At 36.9% G+C, this 23,325-nt stretch overlaps 1 protein-coding gene across 1 annotated transcript; it reads right to left on the bottom strand.

Annotated features, from left to right (window-relative positions):
- Positions 1-13,389: 13,389 nt before the first annotated feature.
- Positions 13,390-15,104, bottom strand: LOC133801225 (uncharacterized). The gene is made up of 3 exons (XM_062239397.1): positions 14,925-15,104; positions 14,486-14,818; positions 13,390-13,911 (listed from the first exon to the last, which is right to left on the bottom strand). The coding sequence occupies exons 1-3, from the start codon at positions 14,986-14,988 to the stop codon at positions 13,718-13,720; spliced, it is 591 nt and encodes a 196-aa protein (XP_062095381.1). The 5' UTR covers positions 14,989-15,104; the 3' UTR covers positions 13,390-13,717.
- Between the last annotated feature and the right edge of the window lie 8,221 nt (positions 15,105-23,325).

Below are 23,325 nucleotides of genomic sequence, written 5' to 3'. Positions count from 1 at the left end.
TCGATCTCTAACTTTGGAATTAAAATAGCAGGCCACTTTTTGCTGATGGGCAGCAACTCTCAAGTTTGCTTTTTCTCGTCTCTCTTCAGGAAAATCCAAAGATTCAACTAATAATTAGTGATTCTCCTCCTGGTTATACATGGTTCTCCGATGAGATGGTGGGTCTACTTCGACAGGCAACATGACTTCATATCCATATGCCAAGGAAAAAGGGGTATGACCAGTTGCTATCCGAGCAGTAGTCCTGTATGACCAAAGGACTTCTGGTAATTCTTCCGCCCAAGCACCCTTAGCTCGTTCTAGACGCTTTTTTAGAGTATCCTTCAAAGTTTTATTTACAGCTTCAACCTGCCCATTGGCTTGCGGATGAGCTACCGAGGAGAAACTTTTCGTAATGCCATGCCAAGTGCAGAAATCGATAAACAAGTCACTATCGAATTGAGTGCCGTTGTCAGAGACTATCTTCTTGGGCAGACCATAGTGACATATTATATTCTTAACTACAAAATCTAACACTTTATTTGAGGTGATCGTTGCTAGTGGTTCAGCTTCGGTCCACTTGGTGAAATAATCCACAGCAACTACTGCAAACTGTACTCCTCCTTTTCCTTTGGGTAGTTTCCCGATCAGATCAATGCCCCATACTGCAAAAGGCCATAGACTCTGCATCTGCTTCAAGACATTTGGAGGTGCCCTGGGTACTTTAGAAATTCTCTGGCATTTATCACACTTCTTTACATACTCCATGGAATCTTCATTCATTGTAGGCCAGAAAAATCCTTGCCGCAAAATCATTTTAGATAGACTCTGCCCCCCAGCATGATCTTCGTAGAACCCCTCGTGCACTTCGGTCAATAAGTTTTTTGACTGGTTGGGTGCTATGCATCTTAACAGTGGCATAGAGTACCATTTTCTATACAACACCCCATCCATCATAATATACCTAGCAGCTTGCCTCATAATCTTCTTGGCTTCATTACTATTATCTGGTAGGACTCCTTGCTCAAGGTAAGTAATGATGGGTGTCATCCAAGTGTCAACTATTGTGATGGGCATGGCTTCTCGTTCATTAATACACAGCTCTGCCAAGTATTCCAATGGTACTATATTCAAAGTTTCAGCGTCTTTTGCACTAGCTAATTTTGCTAGAGCGTCTACATTAGAGTTCTGCTCCCATGGTACCAGCTTAATAGTATACTCTTCGAATTGTGCTAGCAAATCCTTGGTCTTATTCAAGTACGCCATCATGCGCAGGCCCCTTCCTTGATATTCCCCTAAGACTTGGTAGGCCACCAATTGGGAATCACTGTTTACTTCAACCGACCGGGAACGGACATCTCTAGTCAAGCGCAAGCCTGCTAGGAGGGCTTCATACTCCGCGTCATTATTAGAAGCGTTAAATCTGAACCTCAGTGCGCAGTGAATTCGGTGCTTCTTCGGCGTGATTAATATAATTCCTGCTCCCGAATGATGCTCGTTTGACGACCCATCAACAAAAAGTTGTCAACTAGGAAGATCCTCTCTCTGCCCAGTCACATGCTCTTTCTGGTCGGGAATATCAGGAATCCCAGTACATTCAGCAATAAAATCTGCCAAAGCATGTCCCTTAATAGCAGATCTTGGTTGATATTTGATTTCGAATTGGACCAATTCAACCGCCCATTTAAGTAGACGACCAGATGACTCTGGCTTCTGTAAGACTTGGCGTAGGGGCTGGTCAGTAAGTACTTTAATGGGATGTGTCTGGAAGTACGGTCGCAGTTTGCGAGATGCAAGTACCAAGCAATAGGCCAACTTCTCGATCACGGGATACCTAGACTCTGCTCCTATCAATCGCTTGCTAACGTAGTACACCAGATGCTGCACTTTATCCTTTTCTCGCACTAGAGTAGCACTGACAGCATGCTGTGTGACTGCTAAGTAAACAAAGAGGTCTTCCCCATCAACTGGCTTTGAAAGAACAGGAGGTTGAGCCAAGTGTTCCTTTATGGCTTGAAAAGCTTGCTCACATCCTTCCGTCCATTCAAATTTCTTGCTTCCTCTAAGCAAGTTGAAAAACAGGACACATTTGTCCGTTGATTTAGAAATGAACCTGCTTAGAGCAGCAATCCGCCCAGTCAAGCTTTGCACATCCTTAATCCTGGCTGGAGACTTCATTTCTGTGAGTGCCTTTATCTGCTCTGGATTTGCTTCTATTCCTCGTGAGTTAACAATAAACCCAAGAAATTTTCCAGAACTTACTCCAAACGAGCACTTGAGGGGATTCAACTTCATACTGTACTTTCTCAGTACTGCAAAGCATTCCTCCGAATCTCGTACATGTCCTTCAGCTTCCTTTGACTTTACCAGCATATTGTCTACGTACACCTCCATGTTTTTACCGATTAAGTCACGGAACATGCCATTCACTAAACGTTGGTAGGTGGCTCCCGCGTTCTTTAAGCCGAATGGAATGACCTTATAACAGTACAACCCTATGTCTGTTCGGAAAATGGTATGCTCCTCATCGGGAGGATGCATACTAATATGGTTATACCCTGAGTAAGCGTCCATAAAGGACAAAGTTTCATAACCAGAGGTCGCGTCAACCAACTGGTCTATTATTGGCAAAGGAAAACAGTCCTTAGGACATGCTTTGTTCAGGTCGGTAAAGTCCACACAAGTCCTCCACTTTCCATTGGGCTTGGGCACTAATACTGGGTTTGAAACCCAAGCGGGGTTATAAGCCTCCCTTATAAACCCGTTTTCCTTTAGCCGCTCCACCTCCTCCTTGAGAGTCTATGCTCGATCCTTGTCAAGCAATCTTCTCTTCTGCTGCACTGCTGGATAGCTTTTATCCACGTTGAGCACGTGGCTGATCACAGTTGGTGAGATTCCCACCATATCCTTGTGAGACCAGACAAAGACATCTTGATTCCTCCGCAAAATTTCTACCAGTTGTGCTTTTACTTCTAACTTTAACTTTTTTCCAAACTTGACCCCTCTGGTCGGGTCATTCTCATCTATTGGGACCTCTTCTAATTCTTCTGTAGGTCCCACCTCACTATCATAATCCCAAAAGCGAGGATCAAAGTCCATTCCCTCGCTTTGGGTAACGCCCTATTTGGTGACTTCATCACCGAATGGGGCTTGTTGTTCACTTAAACCAAGAGTGCTTTCTTGGCCAAACTCTTCCAACATTCTTTCCTGATCGGCCATGACTGTAATGCTTTGTCGCTCGACATCCATCTCCTCTACCTCCTCTCTATCTGCACATACAATCATATTGTTTTCCTTAGCCCCCTTTCGTGCTTTAGCTACCGAGGCATTATAACATTCTCTTGCTTCTCTCTGGTCTCCTCGGACACAACCTATGCCTGCACTAGTCGGGAACTTCATAGAAAGGTACCATATCGAGACCGCCGCATGCAAGGCTGTGAGTAGTGGTCAACCAATCACCACATTATAAGCCGACGAACAGTCAACTATCAGAAACTCCGTCATAACTGTCTTGTGCTTGGGAGCATCTCCTATTGTGACTGGTAACTAGATCGTTCCGGCCGGCGACAACCCTTCTCCAATAAATCCATAAATTACTTGAGAGCATGGCTTCAAGTCATTAATGGATAGTTTCATCCTTTCAAAGGATGATTTATAAATGATGTTCATAGAGCTCCCCGTGTCGACCAGACACCTCTTCACCTTCATGTTTGCTATTTGGACTGTAATGACGAGGGGGTCATTATGAGGATATCTCACATGTCGTGCATCATCTTCAATGAAAGTAAGGGACTCACTTTCGTACCGTGAGCACTTCGGTGGCCGCTCCTCTACAGTCATGACCTCGGACGTTGATGCTGCGTCCAACTCATGCCGGAGTGTCCGAGCATATCTCTCCCTTGCTCTATTGCTATCCCCAGCCAGATGTGGACCTCCACATATGGTGTCTAGAGTGAAGTCCACAGGCTCGGGTTGTAAGGGTGGAGACTGCTGTCGCTTAAACCCAGGATTATTATTACTTCCCTCTCCTTGGGTCTTTTCTGCTCGATATTTTTTCAATTTCCCCGATCGGAGGAGAAACTCTATCTCGTCCTTGAGATGATTGCATTCATTTGTGTCGTGACCATAGTCTCCATGGAAACAACAGAACTTATTCAAATCTCTCTTACTCATCTCCTTCCTGATGGGTGGGGGTTTTCGGTAGGGGACCTCCTGATGACTCGCGAGATATATCTCTGCTCAGCTGGCCGAAAGAGTGGTGTAATTGGTGAACCGAGGTTCATACTTAGTTGGCTTGTCGTTTGGTCCCGACTTAGCCTTCTTTTCACATGGCGGTCAGACCCGTTATATCTACGTTTCTTACCACCACTTTGTCCATTTCCACCATTCTTAGGAGGATCAGTTGATCCGCTCGGATTATTTAGGCCCTTCTCTCCCTTCTCAATCGTGTCATCCAATTTCATATATTTGTCCGCCTGGTCAAGGAATTGTTGTAATGTTGAAATTGGATTGCGATGAATACTATCCCATAAAGGACTCCAATAGATTATGCCAGAAGAAATGGCCACCATCTTCCCCTCATCTCCAACCGTAGTTTCTCGGTTGGCTTCTCTCATGAACCTCTGTATGTAGTTCTTGAGAGATTCATCTTTCCCTTGTTTAATATCTGCCAAGTGATTGGCGTAAACCAGAGGGGTTTGAGCAGCGCTGAACTGCCTACAAAACTCTTTCCTGAAACTTTCCCAAGAAGTAATGGAGTGTGGCTTAAATTTCCAATACCACTCTTGGGCAGTGTCAGATAATGTAGTGGGGAAAACTCTGCGGCGATAGTCATCGCTCACTCCGAGCAGCTCCATTTGGTCTTTGAATTCCCCACATGCCTTATCGGATCTGCCTTTTCTGTATAAACTGGCAGTACCGGTGCTTTATACTTCACTGGCGGCTGGGTTGCTCTAATTCGAGCACAGAATAAGCTGCCACTCCTGTGGTCTACTGGATCGATTGCAGAAGTTTTTTTCGACAGACCTTGAACTGCTGCCTTTAGTGCATCAAGCTGGGCTTGGATGCCTGGGGCCACTGCTAGGGACTCAAGTTCTGGACCGCCTGGTCGGACGCTCCTATCCAGCACACCATCATCAGGTATTTCTACTTGATTGGTAGGTCGGTTCAGATCTCGCCCTTCGACCAGGACGGTCCTTCTCCTGTCACCAATGACATCTCTTAAATCCTTCTGAGAGGTATGCCTCCCTAACCGATTGAACACTGTGCTCCGAGTTTTTTTGGAAGGCTTACTGTGCGGGACATGCTCCTTGCCACTACGTTGCTGGTTGGGATGTAGTGGTGGCCTTCCTGTCTGTGCCGGGTGGTCTTTTCCTCCTCGCTGGTTGTTGTCATCCTTTTCCTTCGACTGGTAAATGTGATGACTATCAGCTTCATCACGACCATGCCCGTCTTTGAAGTGCAAAGTTTCTTTACCTCGAGGAGCTCTATTTTGCTCCTGCCCAGGTGGAGTCTTCTTACTGCCTGATTTGTGACTTCCGGATCTGGAAGTTTCTGATCGGTGGCTCCTAGAGGGGGTTCTGGAGTTCCCCCTTTGGGTTGAGGCAGTGCCCGATTGGATCCCATCCTCTTCCCGACCAAGAGGGTTACTACTGCTTCTATTTGGTCCTCGAGAATTGGGTTTGCCAGGGTTTTTCGACCAGCTTCTGTGCTCCTTGCTCCTTGGGTGGTTGCTCCTCGCGCTGCAGCTTGGGCATTGGCTTGGGCCAACTGCGTAGCCGCCTCCAGAGCGAGTGCAGCCTCACGGTATCGCCTATCGGCCTCCTCCTGTCGCCGCCTGATCTCTTCACTCCTGGCGTCCATCTCCCGTCTTTGCTGCTCAAATGCAGCCTTCTGTCTAGCCATCTCTTCAGCGAATGACTCCTGTCAGGCGTTGAATTGTGCCATTTCCTCTTGGAAAGCCCCCATGGCTTCCTGGAGTTATTCAACCTCTGGAGTCATGTCCTCGAGCAAGACTCTAGGCTCAGTCTCGTGGTCTTGGGGACCAGGACCTTCTGATCTGGCAGGCTCTTTAGAGGAACCTGGCTTCTTGGAGGCCACATTGGTGTTCTTAGGTGCCATAATGCTACGGTAATTGTCTATTTTTCTCTTCAGGCTCTCAATGAAAGCACCAAAATGTTGACCATAGGTTTGGCCAATGACGTGTAGACATCAAAACTACAATAAACCTTCAAGAGAAAAAACGACACTGATGATTTTTATAGTGGTTCAGCCCCAATGTGTTGGTAATAGCCTAGTCCACTTAGAGTTATGATTATAGATCTACACTCAAGATCAGATGAACCAGAGTCAACTGAGTTTCTTCAGTGCATATGAAAAGAATACAATACTTCTCTCAAAATACAAATACTCTCTTAGGAAAATCAGAATCGGAATCCCTAAATGGTGCCATGAGCTCTGTATTTATAGGCCCAGGATCGTACAACCGAAATCCCTCATAATCAGGATCTTTCTATTACTCTCACAATATTTAATTAATAATAACATCTAAAATACAACAATATGCGATTCTTTGGGATAATATGAGATATTCCCGCGCAGGTATGACCGATTCTAGCTGAAGCCGTTACTAGGATTTCTTGCGTAACAATGATCTGTTTAGTCGGTCCACTTCACACTTAGAAGGAAAACTGATCGGCCAAGCACTCCTCCGGTCGGCCAAGCACCTCACCGGTCGGCCAAGCACCTCACCGGTCGGCCAAGCACCTTACTGGTAACTGATCAATCAAGTATCTCTTGCCACTTGTCACCTTTATTGCCACGTCACCATTTTCAAATTTTGGGAATAACAATATTATTTACTACACCTCGTATATATATAAATGAAAACTACATCTCAATATAATAAATTTATATATATAAATATATTGACTCTTCAAGCTGAAGCTTAAGTAGTAGTGACATGCATGCATGCAAGAGCTACATGCTATATATAATTAATCAACAATGCACTCAAGTCAGAGGCCCTCAGCCCTTGCATTCCCAGGGACACGCGCCGCGACTCAACCTTGAAGGGTTGCAATACGCCTAGGCAAAACAGAAAACCCGAGGCTCTGGGTTCACGCAGGTCGCGGCGCCCCAAACCCATATTTTCCATCTTTCTTCCTCAAACATCATCAACACTTTGACACCAATAAAACCCAAGCACAACTTGACCAAAACCCCAATTCAATACCTCGAGCCTCAAAGCTCAAGAACACCCTAAAACCAAAACAGAACTCAGTCAAAATAGGGATTGATGCTTACCTAGCTGTGATTTGTATCCTCCTAGATGCAACTCCAAGCTCCCTCACCTTTAATTTCCCTTAGTTTTTCTCAAAAACCAATCAAGAACATAGAGGAAGAGAGAGAGAACGATTGAGAGAGAGAGAGAGAGAGAGAGAGAGAGAGAGAGGAGATGAGAGTTCTAAGTGTTTTTTTTCTTCTCTTTTGTGTGGTTTACTTAGGGTTCAAGTAACCTTAAGCTAATCTCGAGGCTCGGGGTACCAAAAACGTCTCCGATGGTACAATGGTCAAAATTCCCAACATTCATTCCTAATTTCACTAACTCCGAATATATCCTTAAATATTTATTCTCATTACCCGATATCTCGGTAATGTACTAAAAACCCAAAATACCCCATTGACTCACCCCGAGTTAGGTATTTGGTCTTGTTGTGACTCTCCCGCTAACTTACTCCCTAGGATCACCTCATGCTGAGTAACCCAAATATATCCACATAATAATGTGGTTTCACACATATATGCACATATATTCCAAAATACCCGTAATGGGTCAAATTATGAAAATTTCCCTTCTAATAAGAAACAAGCCCACATGCATATTTAATACACTTAAACATGCATATCTAGTCATAGTATATAATGATATATAATGATACACATATATATCACATAAACACATATTTCATAATTAAATCACATATATTCAAATAATTCTTCATAATTTTCCATCCTGACCCCCTAATCAAGGCCCTAAGCCTAATTAGGTAATTTGGGATGTTACAGTTGGGATGGTTCAAGATTGGTGGTGGTGGTGGTGGTGGCTGCTAGTGTGATTGAGTTCTTAGGGCATTAGAAATAACTAGGGGTATTCATTGGTCAGGTTATAACATATTTTAATCAACCTAATATAAAAATTGGGTTGCAAAAATCCAACTCTAATCCATCCAATTAAGAAAAAAAAAAGTTTAACCCGTCCAATGTTTTAGGTGGTTTGGTCGGGTTAACCTGTCCAAACCAATCTTAAGTTTTTTTTTTAAATGTTCAAATAATTATATTCAACAAAATAAAAGTATAGCATGCATCTTCCAAACTTATACATTTTATTCTAAATTTAAACTTTAAAAAATGATTCTAAATTCACTGTTAAAAATTTTAAAACAATATTTAATATTACATATAATATATGTAATAATATACATAATCTATATATGTATAAATGAAGAAAAAAAAACTCTTAATCAGTTTATTTGGGTTATATTGGGCAGGTTGGTATAATTCTCAAACCGCCCAATATAATATTTGGGCGGTTTGAATTTTTGTCGGGTTATTCGGGTTGTATTTTTTGTCAGTTTTTTCGGTTTGGTTTGGGCAGTTTCTTCGGGTTGGACGATTTGCAAAATTTTTTGCACAACCCGAGAAATAACCCAATAAACTTGACCATTTAAACTTAAACAAGCTGAAATAGAAGATAAATCAAACAAGCCGAGTTTAAATAAAACCCATCCAATTTAAATTATGGGTGGTTTGAATTTCGGTCTCTATCCGTCTAATTAAGACCCAACCCAACCAATGAAAGATTTTCTCCTCTTTAATATATATATATATAATAGTAGTACATTTGAATAACACTTAGATTTTATTCTGCCGGGGCAAAACATTTCAATTAAAATTTGCAACCCAAAATTACTTTTGGGTTGGTTATATATCCACTTAAACCCGCCCAAACCGACCGATGAACACATTTACATCCAGTCACTTGCACACACAGTTGTTATCCCCATTTCCTGGAAGGGCTTTGGGCCTTCGCACTGGCCCGCAGTCAGTGGATCGACTCGGCATTCGGGCCTGGCCCAGGAACTCCAGATTGGGCCCGTATAGAAGGGTCTGGGATGTCCCTCCGGGTTCATCTTCAGCTTGGAATGTCCCGAGGATGTCCGGGGCGCCTGGGGCGTCGCGGCTTACGCGTCCCCGTCCTGGAGCCTGGAATGATCCGGGCCCGAGGTAAATGTAGCAGGCCAAAGGTAAACGGACCTGGATCGCCTCCTCCCTAGTTGAAGGGCCGGGCGCCCAGGATCCTGAGACCGCCTCAGTTCGCGTGGGCATTGTCCCCCCACTTTTCGCTTGCAGAAAAGGCAGCATTGGGATTGTCCACTGATGTGTCAGAACTGCGCAGCCAAGTACCCTGACCGGTCTTGTCTCCTGAATCAGCCTCGTGACTCGAAGTGATCAGAACCCAAGCGTCGTTTTGTCGGGCGAAGGCTGGTGTCTCAGGTCAACTAATTGGGCCTTAGCTGGTTTGTATTATGAGCATTGTATATCTTTTTGTATTGGGCCTTCACTAGAAAGGGCCCCTCTACACTTTCCTCTGATGGGCCTGGGTCGGATGCGGCCCAGACTCGATGACCCCCTTAGCTTATAAATATGAGCTGAGGACAACAGGAAAAGGGGGAGAAAAAAGAAAAAGGGCAGAGACTCTGTCCAGATATAGCCAGAAAACTCCATTGTAAAAGCTTCTTCTTGCTCTAATATATGGACTTGTGGACTAAGGCTAGTTAACGCCCCAACCACGTAAAAATCTCGTGTCGATTTCCCATTTTCATTATTATCACTAGCAAATAGTATTCATTAATATAGTTGCCGAAAATCTCGGTTAACAGTCATCACCCAATCACTCGAATTGAATCATCAAGTCATTGCCTATGATGCACTCACCCATATCGAATCCCTTTACCCCAATCAACTTCACCCATATTTCTCTACTCCCCACCAGCTAGAGTTGACCTCTGACCATATGCAATAAGAAGAAGAAGAGAAAGAGAAAGTAGGAAGAAGAAGGGTTGAGGGTTAGTTTTAGTTTTTAATTTAATTTTATGTTAAATAGTTTGAGATTTTATTTTTGTAGTATTAAATTTTAGATTTTAGTTTAGGTTAACTATAATTTTAATTTTATTTAGTTTATGTTTTATTCTTTATATTTTTAGTTTTATTTTTAATCTATATAATTTATAACTTATTACTTAATTATTTATAACTAAGAATAATTTGGTTATATTGAATTATATATATATATATATTTGACCAAATTCAAGTTTAGATACTATGTTTTTACTGTTTTGCAAAAAATAGGGTAACAAAGTTGCATTATCGTAATAGAGAGAGTCAAAACTTTTATTACCCTAAAACACATAATACAAAAATAATATATTCCCTCAATTTATAAAAAGAGATATTTAAATAAATTATAATTTTATGGATTTAGATAGATTCTTTAGTATAGTTGTAATGTCCCAAATTCTCTAATGTGGCTTAGTGTCTATATTAGGGGGTCAGGAGGGTCATAATTAATTTAATATGTGATTATATGCTTGATTATGTGAATTCTATTATTATATGATGGTAATTGCATGCATGTGGGCCCACTTCTTATTAGGATGACATTTTCGTAATTTTGGTCGTTGATAACATATTTGTATACTTATGTCCATGTATGTAATATATGTGTGAGATCATATTATTATGTGGATATGTTTGAGCTATTCGGCGTGAGATGATCCTAGGAAGCAAGTTAGCAATTTTGTCATAACGGAGTCAATTACCAGGATATTAGGGAGAATGATTATTTGATGATATATTGGGAGTTAGTGAGATCAGGAAGAAATTCTAGGAATTTTGACTATTTTACCCTCGGGGGCGTTTTTGGGACCCCGAGCATTGGGATTTACTTGAGGTTACTTAAGCTCGAAGTAACCTGTCAGAAAGAAAATACATTCAAAACACTTTCTCTCTTTCTCCTGTTATCATTTTTTATCGTTCGTCGCATTTTCAAAGGAAACTTGAGTTTTAGGACTCGGATTCAATCAAGGATCGAGTTATAATGATTCTAGGGAAGACTAGAAGCTTATTAACCGGAGGATTTAGCGAGAAAACGACTCAATCAGAGGTAATCCAAGCTTTAAGTTTTGAGTTTTTTTAGTTTCTAAGCTTTGATTAGATTTTATGTGTTGATGAATTTTTGAGTTGTTTGAGGCTCGGGTTTTGATGGTTTTGGGACATTGGGATGTTTGGGAACTTTTTTTTTTTGGATTTAGATATGTGTTTGGGTAGGTTTTTGGAAGATTTTTAAAGGGTAAAAATGAAGGTTTTAGTTGGGTTCTAGGTTGAGCCGCAACCTTGTTCTTGGGGCGCCGCGACCCAAGCTTAACGAAGAGGAGAAGATTGGCTGATGGGCATTAGGGCCGCGGCGTGAGGTGCAGGCAAAAGAGGGCAGGGGCCTCTGTCTGGAGACGGGTTGCGGCTCAGGGGTGTGGGGCCGCGATGCTTTAGGGTAGTTTTGGCCAAAGTTGTATTTTTAATCGTGGGATATTCACCTAAGGGCTCGGGATCGATTCTACTACCCAGTTTAGTAGGATTCGAGGTCCCGGGGCTAGGACTTGGTCCAGGAATCTTTTATTACTCATTATATTGATGGGATTTTATATTTGGTTATGATTAGGTGACCGCTAAGGGCCTAAGGACATGATCGTTCTCAAGGATCGTTCTTTATTTATTTTACGCTCGAACCTGAGGTAAGAAAATTGCACCCAGTATGTGACATACATGATTATTGATGAGGCATGTTGAGTGCTCTATATATGGACATTGGTTGCATTGTAAATGCCTGGCAACATTGATTACTAGTGAATGGCACTGACTTATTAGGCAGAAACGACAATGGTGTTTAGTGCGGGTCGAGAAGCTCTGACTTATCAGTCATCATCGGCAATGGTACTGAGCACTGGTCGTATGGAATTGACTTATGAGTCAAGAGTGGAATTAGCGTATTAAATGCAGGCCGAAATGATTAGATCCAATCAACATGAGCATTAGATTCTTGACCAACCTATTGGTCGAATAAAATTAAAGCGCTTGGCTAGTTTATGACTAGTTACTCAGAGTCAGGGCTAAAAGGCTTAGGTGACTGGATAGACACATGGCTTAGGGTGCAGGACCTCGAGAGACTTATTTGTCATCTATTCAAGGCGCAGGACCCCAGAATGACTCATTAGTCAACTATTTAGGGTGCAAGACCCCAGAATAACTTATTAGTCATCTATTCAGGGCGCAAGACCCCAAAATGACTTAAAAGTCACCATCTGATTAGGGTTGTAAGTCCCAGAATGATTACATGATCATTTATTTATATTGTATACATGCAATAATAAGATTTATGTGGTGCAGGTAAAGGGAAAGAAAAGCTTACCCAGCCTTGAGTGGAGAGCTTAGGTGGTGATATGTACATATGCAGTCACTTGACCACCACGGCCAAGGTATTTCTCAGGAGAACTAGGGTTTAACCCTATTTTTGCTGCTTATAGGTTGGCAGATTGTAACTTTTGAAATGTAATGACCATTTTGGATTGTAAATAACTTTGTAAATACTTTTATGGGATCTCATGTACAGTTTATCCATCTCTTTTGACTGAGATTTTCACCCTGACTCATTAATAACAATTAGATACACGTTTATGATCTAATAACTTGTTTAGTGAGTTAAGCACTATTTAAAGTACACAGTTTGATGATCTTGGCTAACCAATGTGTTACAATAGTTCTTTCACTAACAATGTACAAAAGAAATATTCTTTAATGGAGTGAAATGTCATGTTAGAACATCTTCAATGGAGTACCAAATTTATGATGCAATGTTATATTTTAGCATTTTTATATATAAAAAAAAAAATCTCCGATGATGTGCTTAAAATGTGTCAAATTTGACACAAGATGTAACATGTATAATTTTTTTTAATTACAATATTACCATTATTCATTAATGAGAGACTTTAATACATATTTTTTAATTACAATATTGCCATTAGCTATTTTTTAAGTATATAATTTACTAATGATAATTTACTCTTTATATCAATTTGTATTTTAAAATACTATTATGCGGAACACAATTACAAATATTATACTAAATATAACATTTTTTGTGCCAAATTTGACAATATATTTATATCATACATAAGAAATGTTCTTAGCAGCTAATTAATTAGATCCATATTTGAAATCAAGCAATAAATATGTACTATATATTCAAACATCGAAGAAAGAAATATTGATTAAAAACTTAATAAAATATTCATATAAAAAAAAATATGAATCTGAAACTCTTTATTTGTAAAACAAAAAAAGATTACAAATAATGAAATATTATCACTCTGCATATTATCTTATATAGTATTATAAAATCGCAACAACACCAACCATATAAAGCACTCTTCAAACAGAGTGCATGCTTACAATATAGATATATAAATCAACCCCAAATCTGCAAATCCCATATTTCTCTCTAATTATATATATATGCTATTTATTTCTCTCACTCTCAATACCATACAAAAATTAGAGAAAAATGTTTGCCAATTTTTATAATATATATATATGGATAATAAAATCATATATGATAAATGATTTAATTGATAGAGGGTGCAGCTGCAGGTGTGGCTACGAGTTCTGCCACAAATGGTGCAGCTGCAGGTGTGGCTGCTACGAGTTGTGCCACAAATGGTGCTACTGGACCAGGGGCTGCACCAGAGCTCATCAGCTCAACCATGGCTCTGTGTGGGTTGTAACGTTGCTTCTCACACAGGTCAGGCAAAAACACTCCTGCAATAATTCATAATATATATTTAAATAATTATTAATTAAATTTAAATAAATATAATATGTATGCTACAAAAAGTAATCATGCATGCACTATATCTACCTTTGATTTATTTAGAAGCAAATTAGGTATAATATCATCAGGGTCTTATGGTGATCAGAAAAAGAAATCTGACCCAGACAACAAAGAGAATATATATATATATATATATAAATATATTATGTAATGGTGGCACAAAGTCAATTAAATAGTCTTTGAGCCTCATTTTTCTGGGTCAATTTTAAAAAAATGAAAATAAAAATAAAAAGTCTCTGCATTCAAATGGTACCAGTTCCACACGGTTTTACCAATTCTTATATGTTACAAAATGGAAGGCCGGTTTCGCAAGTTGATTAATTTAAAGGGAATGAAAGAAATGAAATTTTTGTTCTTTGTCGAAAATAGATCATTTTCCAAATTTAAGTATTTTTCCCATAAAAGAAACAATAGTTGTGATGTGTTGATTACCAATAATATTAATTTTCTGTTTCAGTCATAAATGTTGTTGAAATTAAGTTATAATAATTAGATCATTACCTTCTCCGGCAGCCAAGTTGAAGTAAAGGTCAACAATGTTGGGGCAGTTTTGGTAGCATTCTTGAGCACAAAGCTTGGCAGTGAATTGAGGCTCCATGAGGGAATCAGAAGAAATCCCAACTGACTTCCTATCAACCCCACAAGCCTTCACACATTTCTCCGTCTCAATGTGCTCCGCCAACCTCTCAACCACCACCTCCGACGTCCTACATTGGTACTCGACTCCTCCGTCCTTGGAGGCCGTCGTAGATGTCTCCAAGAGACACCTCTTCCCCGAGGATGCTACCGCAAATGCGCAAACATCCAAGGGCAATTCCTCACACACAATCTCACCTATATTTAACAACAACAAAAATAACAAACACAATTAGATATGTACCATGCATGCATGCATAACATGTTCATAATAATGATTAAAAATTGTGGTATGTATGTTTACCTAGGGCTGCATGGAAGAATAGGGTTGACATGAAGAGAGCCAATGGGAGTTTTGAGAAAGCCATACTTGAATCCAACAAAGAAAAAAAAACCCTTTTGAGAAAATCCCAAGGAGTAGAAAGAGAGAATAAAAGAGAGAGAGAGATAGAAGATTAGAGTTTGTTGGATGATATACCAAAAGGGTGCCAAGGTTAGGTTTATATAGTAAAGAGGAAATATGGAAGAGTCTATTACGTGGTGGAAATAGAAGGAGGCTTAATTAAGAATCTTTAAATTCTAATAATAATAATTTTAGAAATTAATAAAAGCTTTTCTCTAAATATATTTATTGCCAATTAAGAATCATTATTAACGCGCTTCATGTATATACTCCAAACTCTCCAAATTTAGCTCCACACACGCGTTTCTGAGGAAGTTTTTTCAAAGTAAAGAATTTCTTTTAACAAGTGTATAGTAAGTATAGAAGTCTAATAAGTCTGGCTTTTTTAGCCAAATAATTATTATTTGATATATTAAATATAAATATATATATATTATTCTTTTTTATTAGAGGCCTGTAATTGTAGTAGCAGTGCATGTTGAAATTTAATTGGAAAGTGTTTGTTGAAGATTTTGGGTCTACGTTTCGTTGTTTATCTTTCGTTTTCGTTCTTTTTTCTTGGGACCTTTATTTTATTTTTAGGTGTCATTATCGAAATTTCTAGGAAAACTGTGAATGGAATTGATGAGATTTTAGGGTTTGAAAATGAAAATTGAAAGACTTTCATGGCCCTTTCATTAATGTTCCATCAATATCTATATGCGCATTCTCATAATAGACTTTGAAATCATAGAAATAATAAACAACGAGCAGCTTTTTAGAAGTTAAGGCATATCAAAGTTATATTTACACTCTAAGATTTTATAAATATTTCCTTTAAAAAAATCTTTATAAATATATATTATTTTTTTAAAAATTATTACATATTTATTCTTAAATATAATAAGTAAAATACATTATTTTTAATTTTCATTTCTGCCTACAAAATTTTTAAGTTTAGAAATTAACCTCAATTCTATTATAATTAAAACCTATTTTTTTTAAAAAAGTGAGTATTTATATTAAAATAAATTATATTTTTAAAAAGAAATTATTAGCAAAAAATCATATAATATAAAGGTAATTTATTGTATTTTTAAATTAATTTTCTATATTTGAGATTGCATTAAGTATGTTTTTAAGTTTTTTATTTAATTATATTTTATCAAAATATATTAAATTTATCGTCTACAAAAATTTTTAAATGATTATATTTATAATTTTTTAATCATAAATTATATTTTGATTAAACATAATCACGTCCAAAGAATCTTATTTTTATTTTGTATGTATTATTAGACTATAGATATAAAACAATAAATGGCTTCATCAAAAGTTTTTTTTTTCTCCACCTTTCAGCGTCGTTTGTCACGACATTCTCTCTTTTATTTCTTTTACTTTTTATTTTATTTTTCCAAAAAGAACAACAAAATTTTGTTTTTTTATCACAAAAGGAATAAACTGATGTCAGAGGGTGTTGTGTGTAATTTCCTCCAACTAGATCGTTAAATATAATATTTTATGACTAAATAAAAAAAATTAGGACAACATATTATAATATATGTGAGTGTCCCAAAAATCTGTAAAATAATATTTAGCTGTAAATCTTATGTCAGATTTATAGAGAGGAAAAATCAGAATTCTATATATTTAGATGAAGAGATTTTTATGGGTAAAAAAAATAATAATAAAGCAAAAATATTTTATAACAAATAAGATAATATTTTGAGAAATCTTATTCTCATGCAAAACATCTCTAACTCTAACCCTTAATTATGTTTAACATATATAGGCCACTATACATATAAAATATCCTTACACCTTATTTAATTTGATTAAATTTAAATATATATATATACATTTTTTTTACAAAGTATATATATACAATTTTAGTATCTTATTGTCTTGAAACATGCTGTTTAATAATTAATCAATATTATTTTAATATTTTGTATATTGTAAATCAGTTCAAAATTAAGTAAACGGAAAAACTCAACAATTACCATTTTAATTCTTTTTGTATAAATTATTTTATCTATTATGCTCCTGCTGATTTTTTTTTATTTACATTTTATATGTAATATTTATATTTTCCTCTTATTTATATATTCAGAGTATTATATCCTTAATAATTTGTTATTAATACATATATTTTTGTATATTTAATATGATTATTTATATTCATTAAAAAAAATACAATTATTTAAATTTTCACCGTGTATATACAATTAAGAGAAGTCAATAACTTTTGATGCTTTTACTAAATTTCAATAATGGTACAAACTTTCAGGTCGTACTCGTCAATATACATTTCCACTAGAGATATTAATATATGGTCATTTGAGAAAACTTATAATATGCTCTCAAATTAAACAAAATTCATTGGGCTAACAAGAAATAAATGAAAATTAAAAAAAACATTTATACATATATAGGTAATATATATCAATATTAAAAATGCACTTTCTCTTATATTGTTATATTTCTAATAAGGGAATGAAAATGTTTATATCTTCAAAAGAATTAGTATTTTTCAATGCATTTCTTTTTCTTTTTTCGAAAATAATTAATTTTTCAATGCAATTCGTCTCTACCCTTTCCCATATTTTTGGCCTTAGAATAAAGCAAAAAATTCAATGCCATATAAATGTTAGTTAGGCCAGGTTAGGCCAGGACTTTCATTAATTCTATTAAAATATAATTATTATATGATGATCTCTTCTGATGTACACATATAAATATGTATTTATATATATATATATATTAATTTTCATTTTAATTACGTACGAACCAATGACTTGATACTAAGCATGGAACATCTACAGCTGGGTCTGCTTTTATATCTAATCCTTACATGCTTTCACATCTCACTCCATTTCATCATGATCGATCATGGAAACTAATGAAATATAATTAAGTGGGAAATTAAAAATAAATAAATAAACAAAAGACTAAAAGCTTATATATCCAATAATATATTTGAAGGTTTTTTATTTTGTAAAATTTATTTCATAAATATATCTAATTTTCATTTTTAAAAAGAAAAATATCATTAATTATTTTCTCACCTTATTTTTCTTTAACTTTTGGAAGAATATTATATATCTAATGCATTTTGTGCAAATTGGTTTTTTTTTTTTGTTATTTTAATAAGAAATTCTACAAGGGGTAAAGTGTATATATCTCTTCTATATATAAAGTGTGTAGATAACGAAAATTCTTAATTTTAAGGGTTTTTTATTTTTTTCGGTTAACTTTAACGGAATATTATTATATTTAACAGAATATTCTTGTATTTAGCGATAGATTGTAAACATGTCTTAAACTTAAATAAAATTAATTAAACAAATTAAAATAAGATATTTTTGAGATATTTTACAATGATAATTATTTAAAAATAATAAAACCATATATTTTATAACTTAAAAAAATGTAATTAAACTTAAACTTAATATTATATTAAATATATAATATATAATATTTTGTTGTCACTACCAAATTCAAAAACTAGAACAAACATAAATTTTAACAAAAGTAAATAAATTAATTAATTAAAATAGGATATTTTTAAGATATTTTATGATAATTTAAATAATTAAATCATATTTATTTAAAAATAATAAAAGCATACATCATTTTTTTATCTTATAAATTTGTGTGATAGTTTGTTTTTTATCAAGTGATTGGAACTATTTTTCTTCATCAAATTCACCAAAAGACATTGTGAGATACATTAGAAACTAAAACTAGTTGATGCATGTATACTACTGTCTATACAATGATTTTTTCTATTCTTATTTTATTTCTATTATTAATTTATTTTAAAATATTATTGCATTTTATATATATATATATTATGTAGTCATGTAAATATATATATATATATATATCTATGTCAACATTGTGTTTAGATGTCATATATGTAAAGATTATTGATATAAATATTTATATATACTATAGAACTATAATTCATTCTATTATATATTTAAAAAAAACAATGAACCAGTTTTTATTAAAATTATAGACAATGTTTACAACTTTAAAACTAAGCAACTTGCATTGCACGTTGCTTCTACCTAGTATATATATATATATTAGGACCGAGTAATGTGCAATGCACATTTACTTAGTTTTATTTTAAAAAAATATTTAATATATTTATTAAAATTTTATAATTGTCATATAAATTTTAAATAAATAAACATCATTATATATGTAGAAGAATGACATAAAGATATTTAAAGAATAATTAAACCTAAACATTATTTATGTTTTTTTTTTTTTAAAAAATATATGATAACATTTTAATTCATAAACTACACTATTTAATGTATAAAACATTCATAATATTATTCAAATCACACATTTATAATTTGAGAAGAAGCTTGTTTATTCTTGATAGAAGATAAATGTTATTTTAATTACTTATGTAGCTAAATATTTTCTTTATAAATATAATTAATAATTTTTTTAATAAAAATTGTGATTATGTATTATATTATTATAATAATGATATTTATAATGTTTGAATTTATATTAATATAATTATTAAATATATAGTTTTATATTAAATATTATTATAATAATTATATTTTATAATATCTGAATTTATATTAATATAATTAAAATAAATATATATTTTTAATAATTTAAATGTACATTTCGTTAAATATTTGTAATATTCCGTTAAAGTTAATAAAACAAAAAAACTGTTAATTCCAAAAAATTTCGGATATATATATGTTACACCTAAATTTCGAGAATGAATAAATAGTCTTGAAATGTAGGCTCGAAAAGAGTAAGCTCGATAATAACAAGTATCGGTTGTACACTTGTTCGAGCATGAGTTAGATTGTTCGAGAGCTTAAGTTGCAGGCTCGAAGGCGCTGATCTTCTTCGAAGAATGAATTCGACGAAACCACTAGATGAGGAGGAGGCTGACTGGAATGATGAGCTCGAAGTCTGGATCGGTCTCGAAAGTGTGTCAACCTTACAACCGAGCTCATGGACGCGTTTTCCACGCGGTAACTGTTAGGAAATCCCTATTCCTTAGAGATTTATTGTTATCAGATATTAACTCCCAATTATCATGTGATATTATGTAATTAATGTATTAATTTGCATTTATTTCAAATTTGAATGATTGATTGTAACTTCCCGAAATAAGGGGAATATATTATGTCAACCAGGTCTATAAATAGTCTGAGGAATTTCATTTGAGAGGACGCACAATTGTACTGGAGAATACTTTTTGTTAAATTGCTTTCTGAAAAAAAATTGAGAGAGAATATTGAGATAAATAATATTGACTTGTGGACTAGGCAGATTTTAACTGCTGAACCACGTAAAAAGTGTTGAAAATACTGATATATCTCACACGTGATTCATATGGTCATTTTGTATATGCATTAGAGAATTCTAGAAGCACAGTACCATGCACAAAAAGTAACCAATCATAGTGCTAGGGTATATTGCCGTTGTAACAAATTCTACTTTATTTGTACTATAAATAGTCACTGTACACCCATATTGCAATCAAGAAAATACAACGTACACAACAATATTGTTCAGGCTCTGCACTTTTCTTCTTTTTCCTTTTTGTATATCTTTTTGATTTGGTATCAGCAGCCACCATGGCCTCTGCAGGTGATTCCTCAGTCAGTGGAGCTCCTCCCTCAACTGCTCCAGCTTCGGTGCCGCCCGTCGTTCCCGCGCCTCCACCCCTGCCAGCACCTCTTCTTCAACCTTTAGCTCCTATCACCATCCGCCTTGACCGTGACAACTACGCTTACTGGCGCTCCCAGGTCCTTCCTGCCGTTCGTGCGCATGATTTGGACGGCTTTCTCTTCGGTACCCGTGCGTGTCCACCTCAGTTCCTTGATAACTCTGCAGGTAATTCCTCAGTCAGTGGAGCTCCTCCCTCAACTGCTACAGCTCCGGTGCCACCGTCGATCCCACCTCAGGTGAATCCTTCCTATACTCTTTGGATTCGTACAGATCAAGCCATCTTGAGTTGGCTCTTAAACTCCATCACAGAGGCTATGTTAGGCCATGTGTTACGTTGTCGTTTTTCTGCAGAGCTCTGGCTTCTATTGGAGTCGCTCTTTACTACACAGTCTCGGGCCCGTATTCTCCAGCTTCGGTTTCAGCTTCAATCACTTAAGAAGGGCTCTATGACTATCCACGATTATGTTCTCAAAATGAAATCGCTGGCCGATGGCCTTACGGCTGCTGGACAAGTCTTCAATGACGATGACCTCATTCTCTACATATTGGGAGGTCTTGGCCCTGAGTATGACTCCGTCGTGGTCAATCTAACATCTCGTGGCGATCGCATTACCCTGTCCGAAGTACAGTTCCTTCTCCAAAGCCAGGAAATGCGTCTCGATCAGCAAACTGCTGCCACCACCGATGCTCTTCTCCCTTCGGTTCAGTATGCCTCGCGTGGTCGACGCCCTTTCCCTCACTCTCAGTCCGGACGTCCTCCTAACCCTCGTGGACGTGGAAGGGGTCGTAATCCTCACTTTAATCGTGTTGTTTGTCAACTTTGTAATCGTTCCGGTCATGCCGCGGCTAAGTGCTACCATCGGTTTGATGCCAACTTCACTGCTCAGCCCATGCCTCCACCACGGTCTCCTCATCAAGACAATGGCCAGCAAGCCTTCATTGCCAACTCTGGTACTCCTGGGCAGCAACCTTCTCCAGATGACTCTAACTGGTATATAGATAGTGGTGCATCCAACCACATCACTGATAATGTCTCCAATATGGTCAATCCATCTGAATATGGTGGTAAGGCTCAAGTAACCGTAGGTAATGGTACTAAACTCCCCATTACTCATATTGGCAATTCATCTCTGCAATCTTATGATGGTGCCACTTCTCTGAAGTTAAACAATATATTATGTGTTCCCTATGTTGCCAAGAATCTCTTGAGTGTATCTCAAATCACAAAAGATAATAATGCCTCTGCAACCTTTTTTCCATCTTCATGTGTTGTGCAGGACATAGCTTCGAAGAGGGTTCTTCTTTGCAGGAAGGTTAGCAATGGACTCTATCATCTGACCTCACCAATATCATGTTCATCCCGTCACAAGTCTACACATCTTGGTTATCCGTCTAGTGTTCCTAAGTCTGTCTCTTGTTTACATGTTTCTGTTGAACCTTCCAAATTGTGGCATCTTAGATTCGGCCACCCCAATATAAATGTACTCAAACGCATGCTTATCAATGAAAAATGTTCTTCTTTATCTGACTTTCATTTCTGTTCTAGTTGTCAAATGGGAAAAGCCCACCATAAATCATACTCACTTTCACCAAAAGAATCAAAACATGCACTAGATCTAATCCATTCAGATATATGGGGACCCTCACCAGTTCAATCTCGTCATGGCTATCGTTACTATATTCATTTCATTGATGATTATAGCCGTTTCACCTGGATATACCCTCTTCGTCTCAAGTCCGAAGCTCTTACAGTCTTCAAACATTTTCAATCTCTTGTTGAACGACAATTCTCCACTAAGATAAAAACTGTACAAAGTGATTGGAGCGGTGAGTACCGTGTGTTTGCTCCTCATCTTACCCATCTTGGAATTCATTTTCGTCACCCATGTCCGCACACACATCAGCAGAACGGCCGAGCTGAACGGAAACATCGACATATAGTCGAAACCGGGCTCACTCTATTAGCACATTCCAGTTTACCTCAAAAATTTTGGTGGGAGGCTTTCCAAACGGCCACGTTTCTTATCAACCATCTGGTTACCCCTGTCTTACAATATAAGAGTCCTATACAAAAGCTCTTTGGTCTCACCCCCAACTACAAATTCTTACGTGTTTTCGGCTGTGCCTGTTACCCGTATTTGAGACCGTATAACACAAATAAACTTCAATTCAGGTCAGCTAAATGTGTGTTCATTGGGTACAGCCCCCATCACAAAGGTTATTTGTGTCTCCATGCTTCGGGACAAGTCTATGTCGCCAGTAATGTTGTCTTTGATGAGTCAGATTTTCCTTTCAAAAATGGCTTCACTTATCCATCTGCTCATGCCAATATTCCGTTCTCTTCGAGTCAATATCCTCAGTGGTTGTCCTATGTGCCTGTTGTGACGTCTGAACATGGTATTGGGGTGTCCGCTGATGCAACTAATTGCTCTCCTTCACGTCAAGAAAGCTCCGCTTCAAGCTCCAAAGTCCTTCCAACACATGCATCACCAAATCCCTCACTACGTCTGAACTCAACCTCACCACAGATGACCCAGATATCACCTTTATCCTACTCCACCATACCAATACATATCCAGCTGCCTATCTCACCTAC

Source organism: Humulus lupulus, chromosome 9 (genome assembly GCF_963169125.1).
Source record: "Humulus lupulus chromosome 9, drHumLupu1.1, whole genome shotgun sequence".
In the NCBI taxonomy this organism is placed as follows: domain Eukaryota; kingdom Viridiplantae; phylum Streptophyta; class Magnoliopsida; order Rosales; family Cannabaceae; genus Humulus; species Humulus lupulus.
Note: the sequence above shows the minus strand (reverse complement) of the source record. Positions and strands in the feature narration are given on the sequence as shown.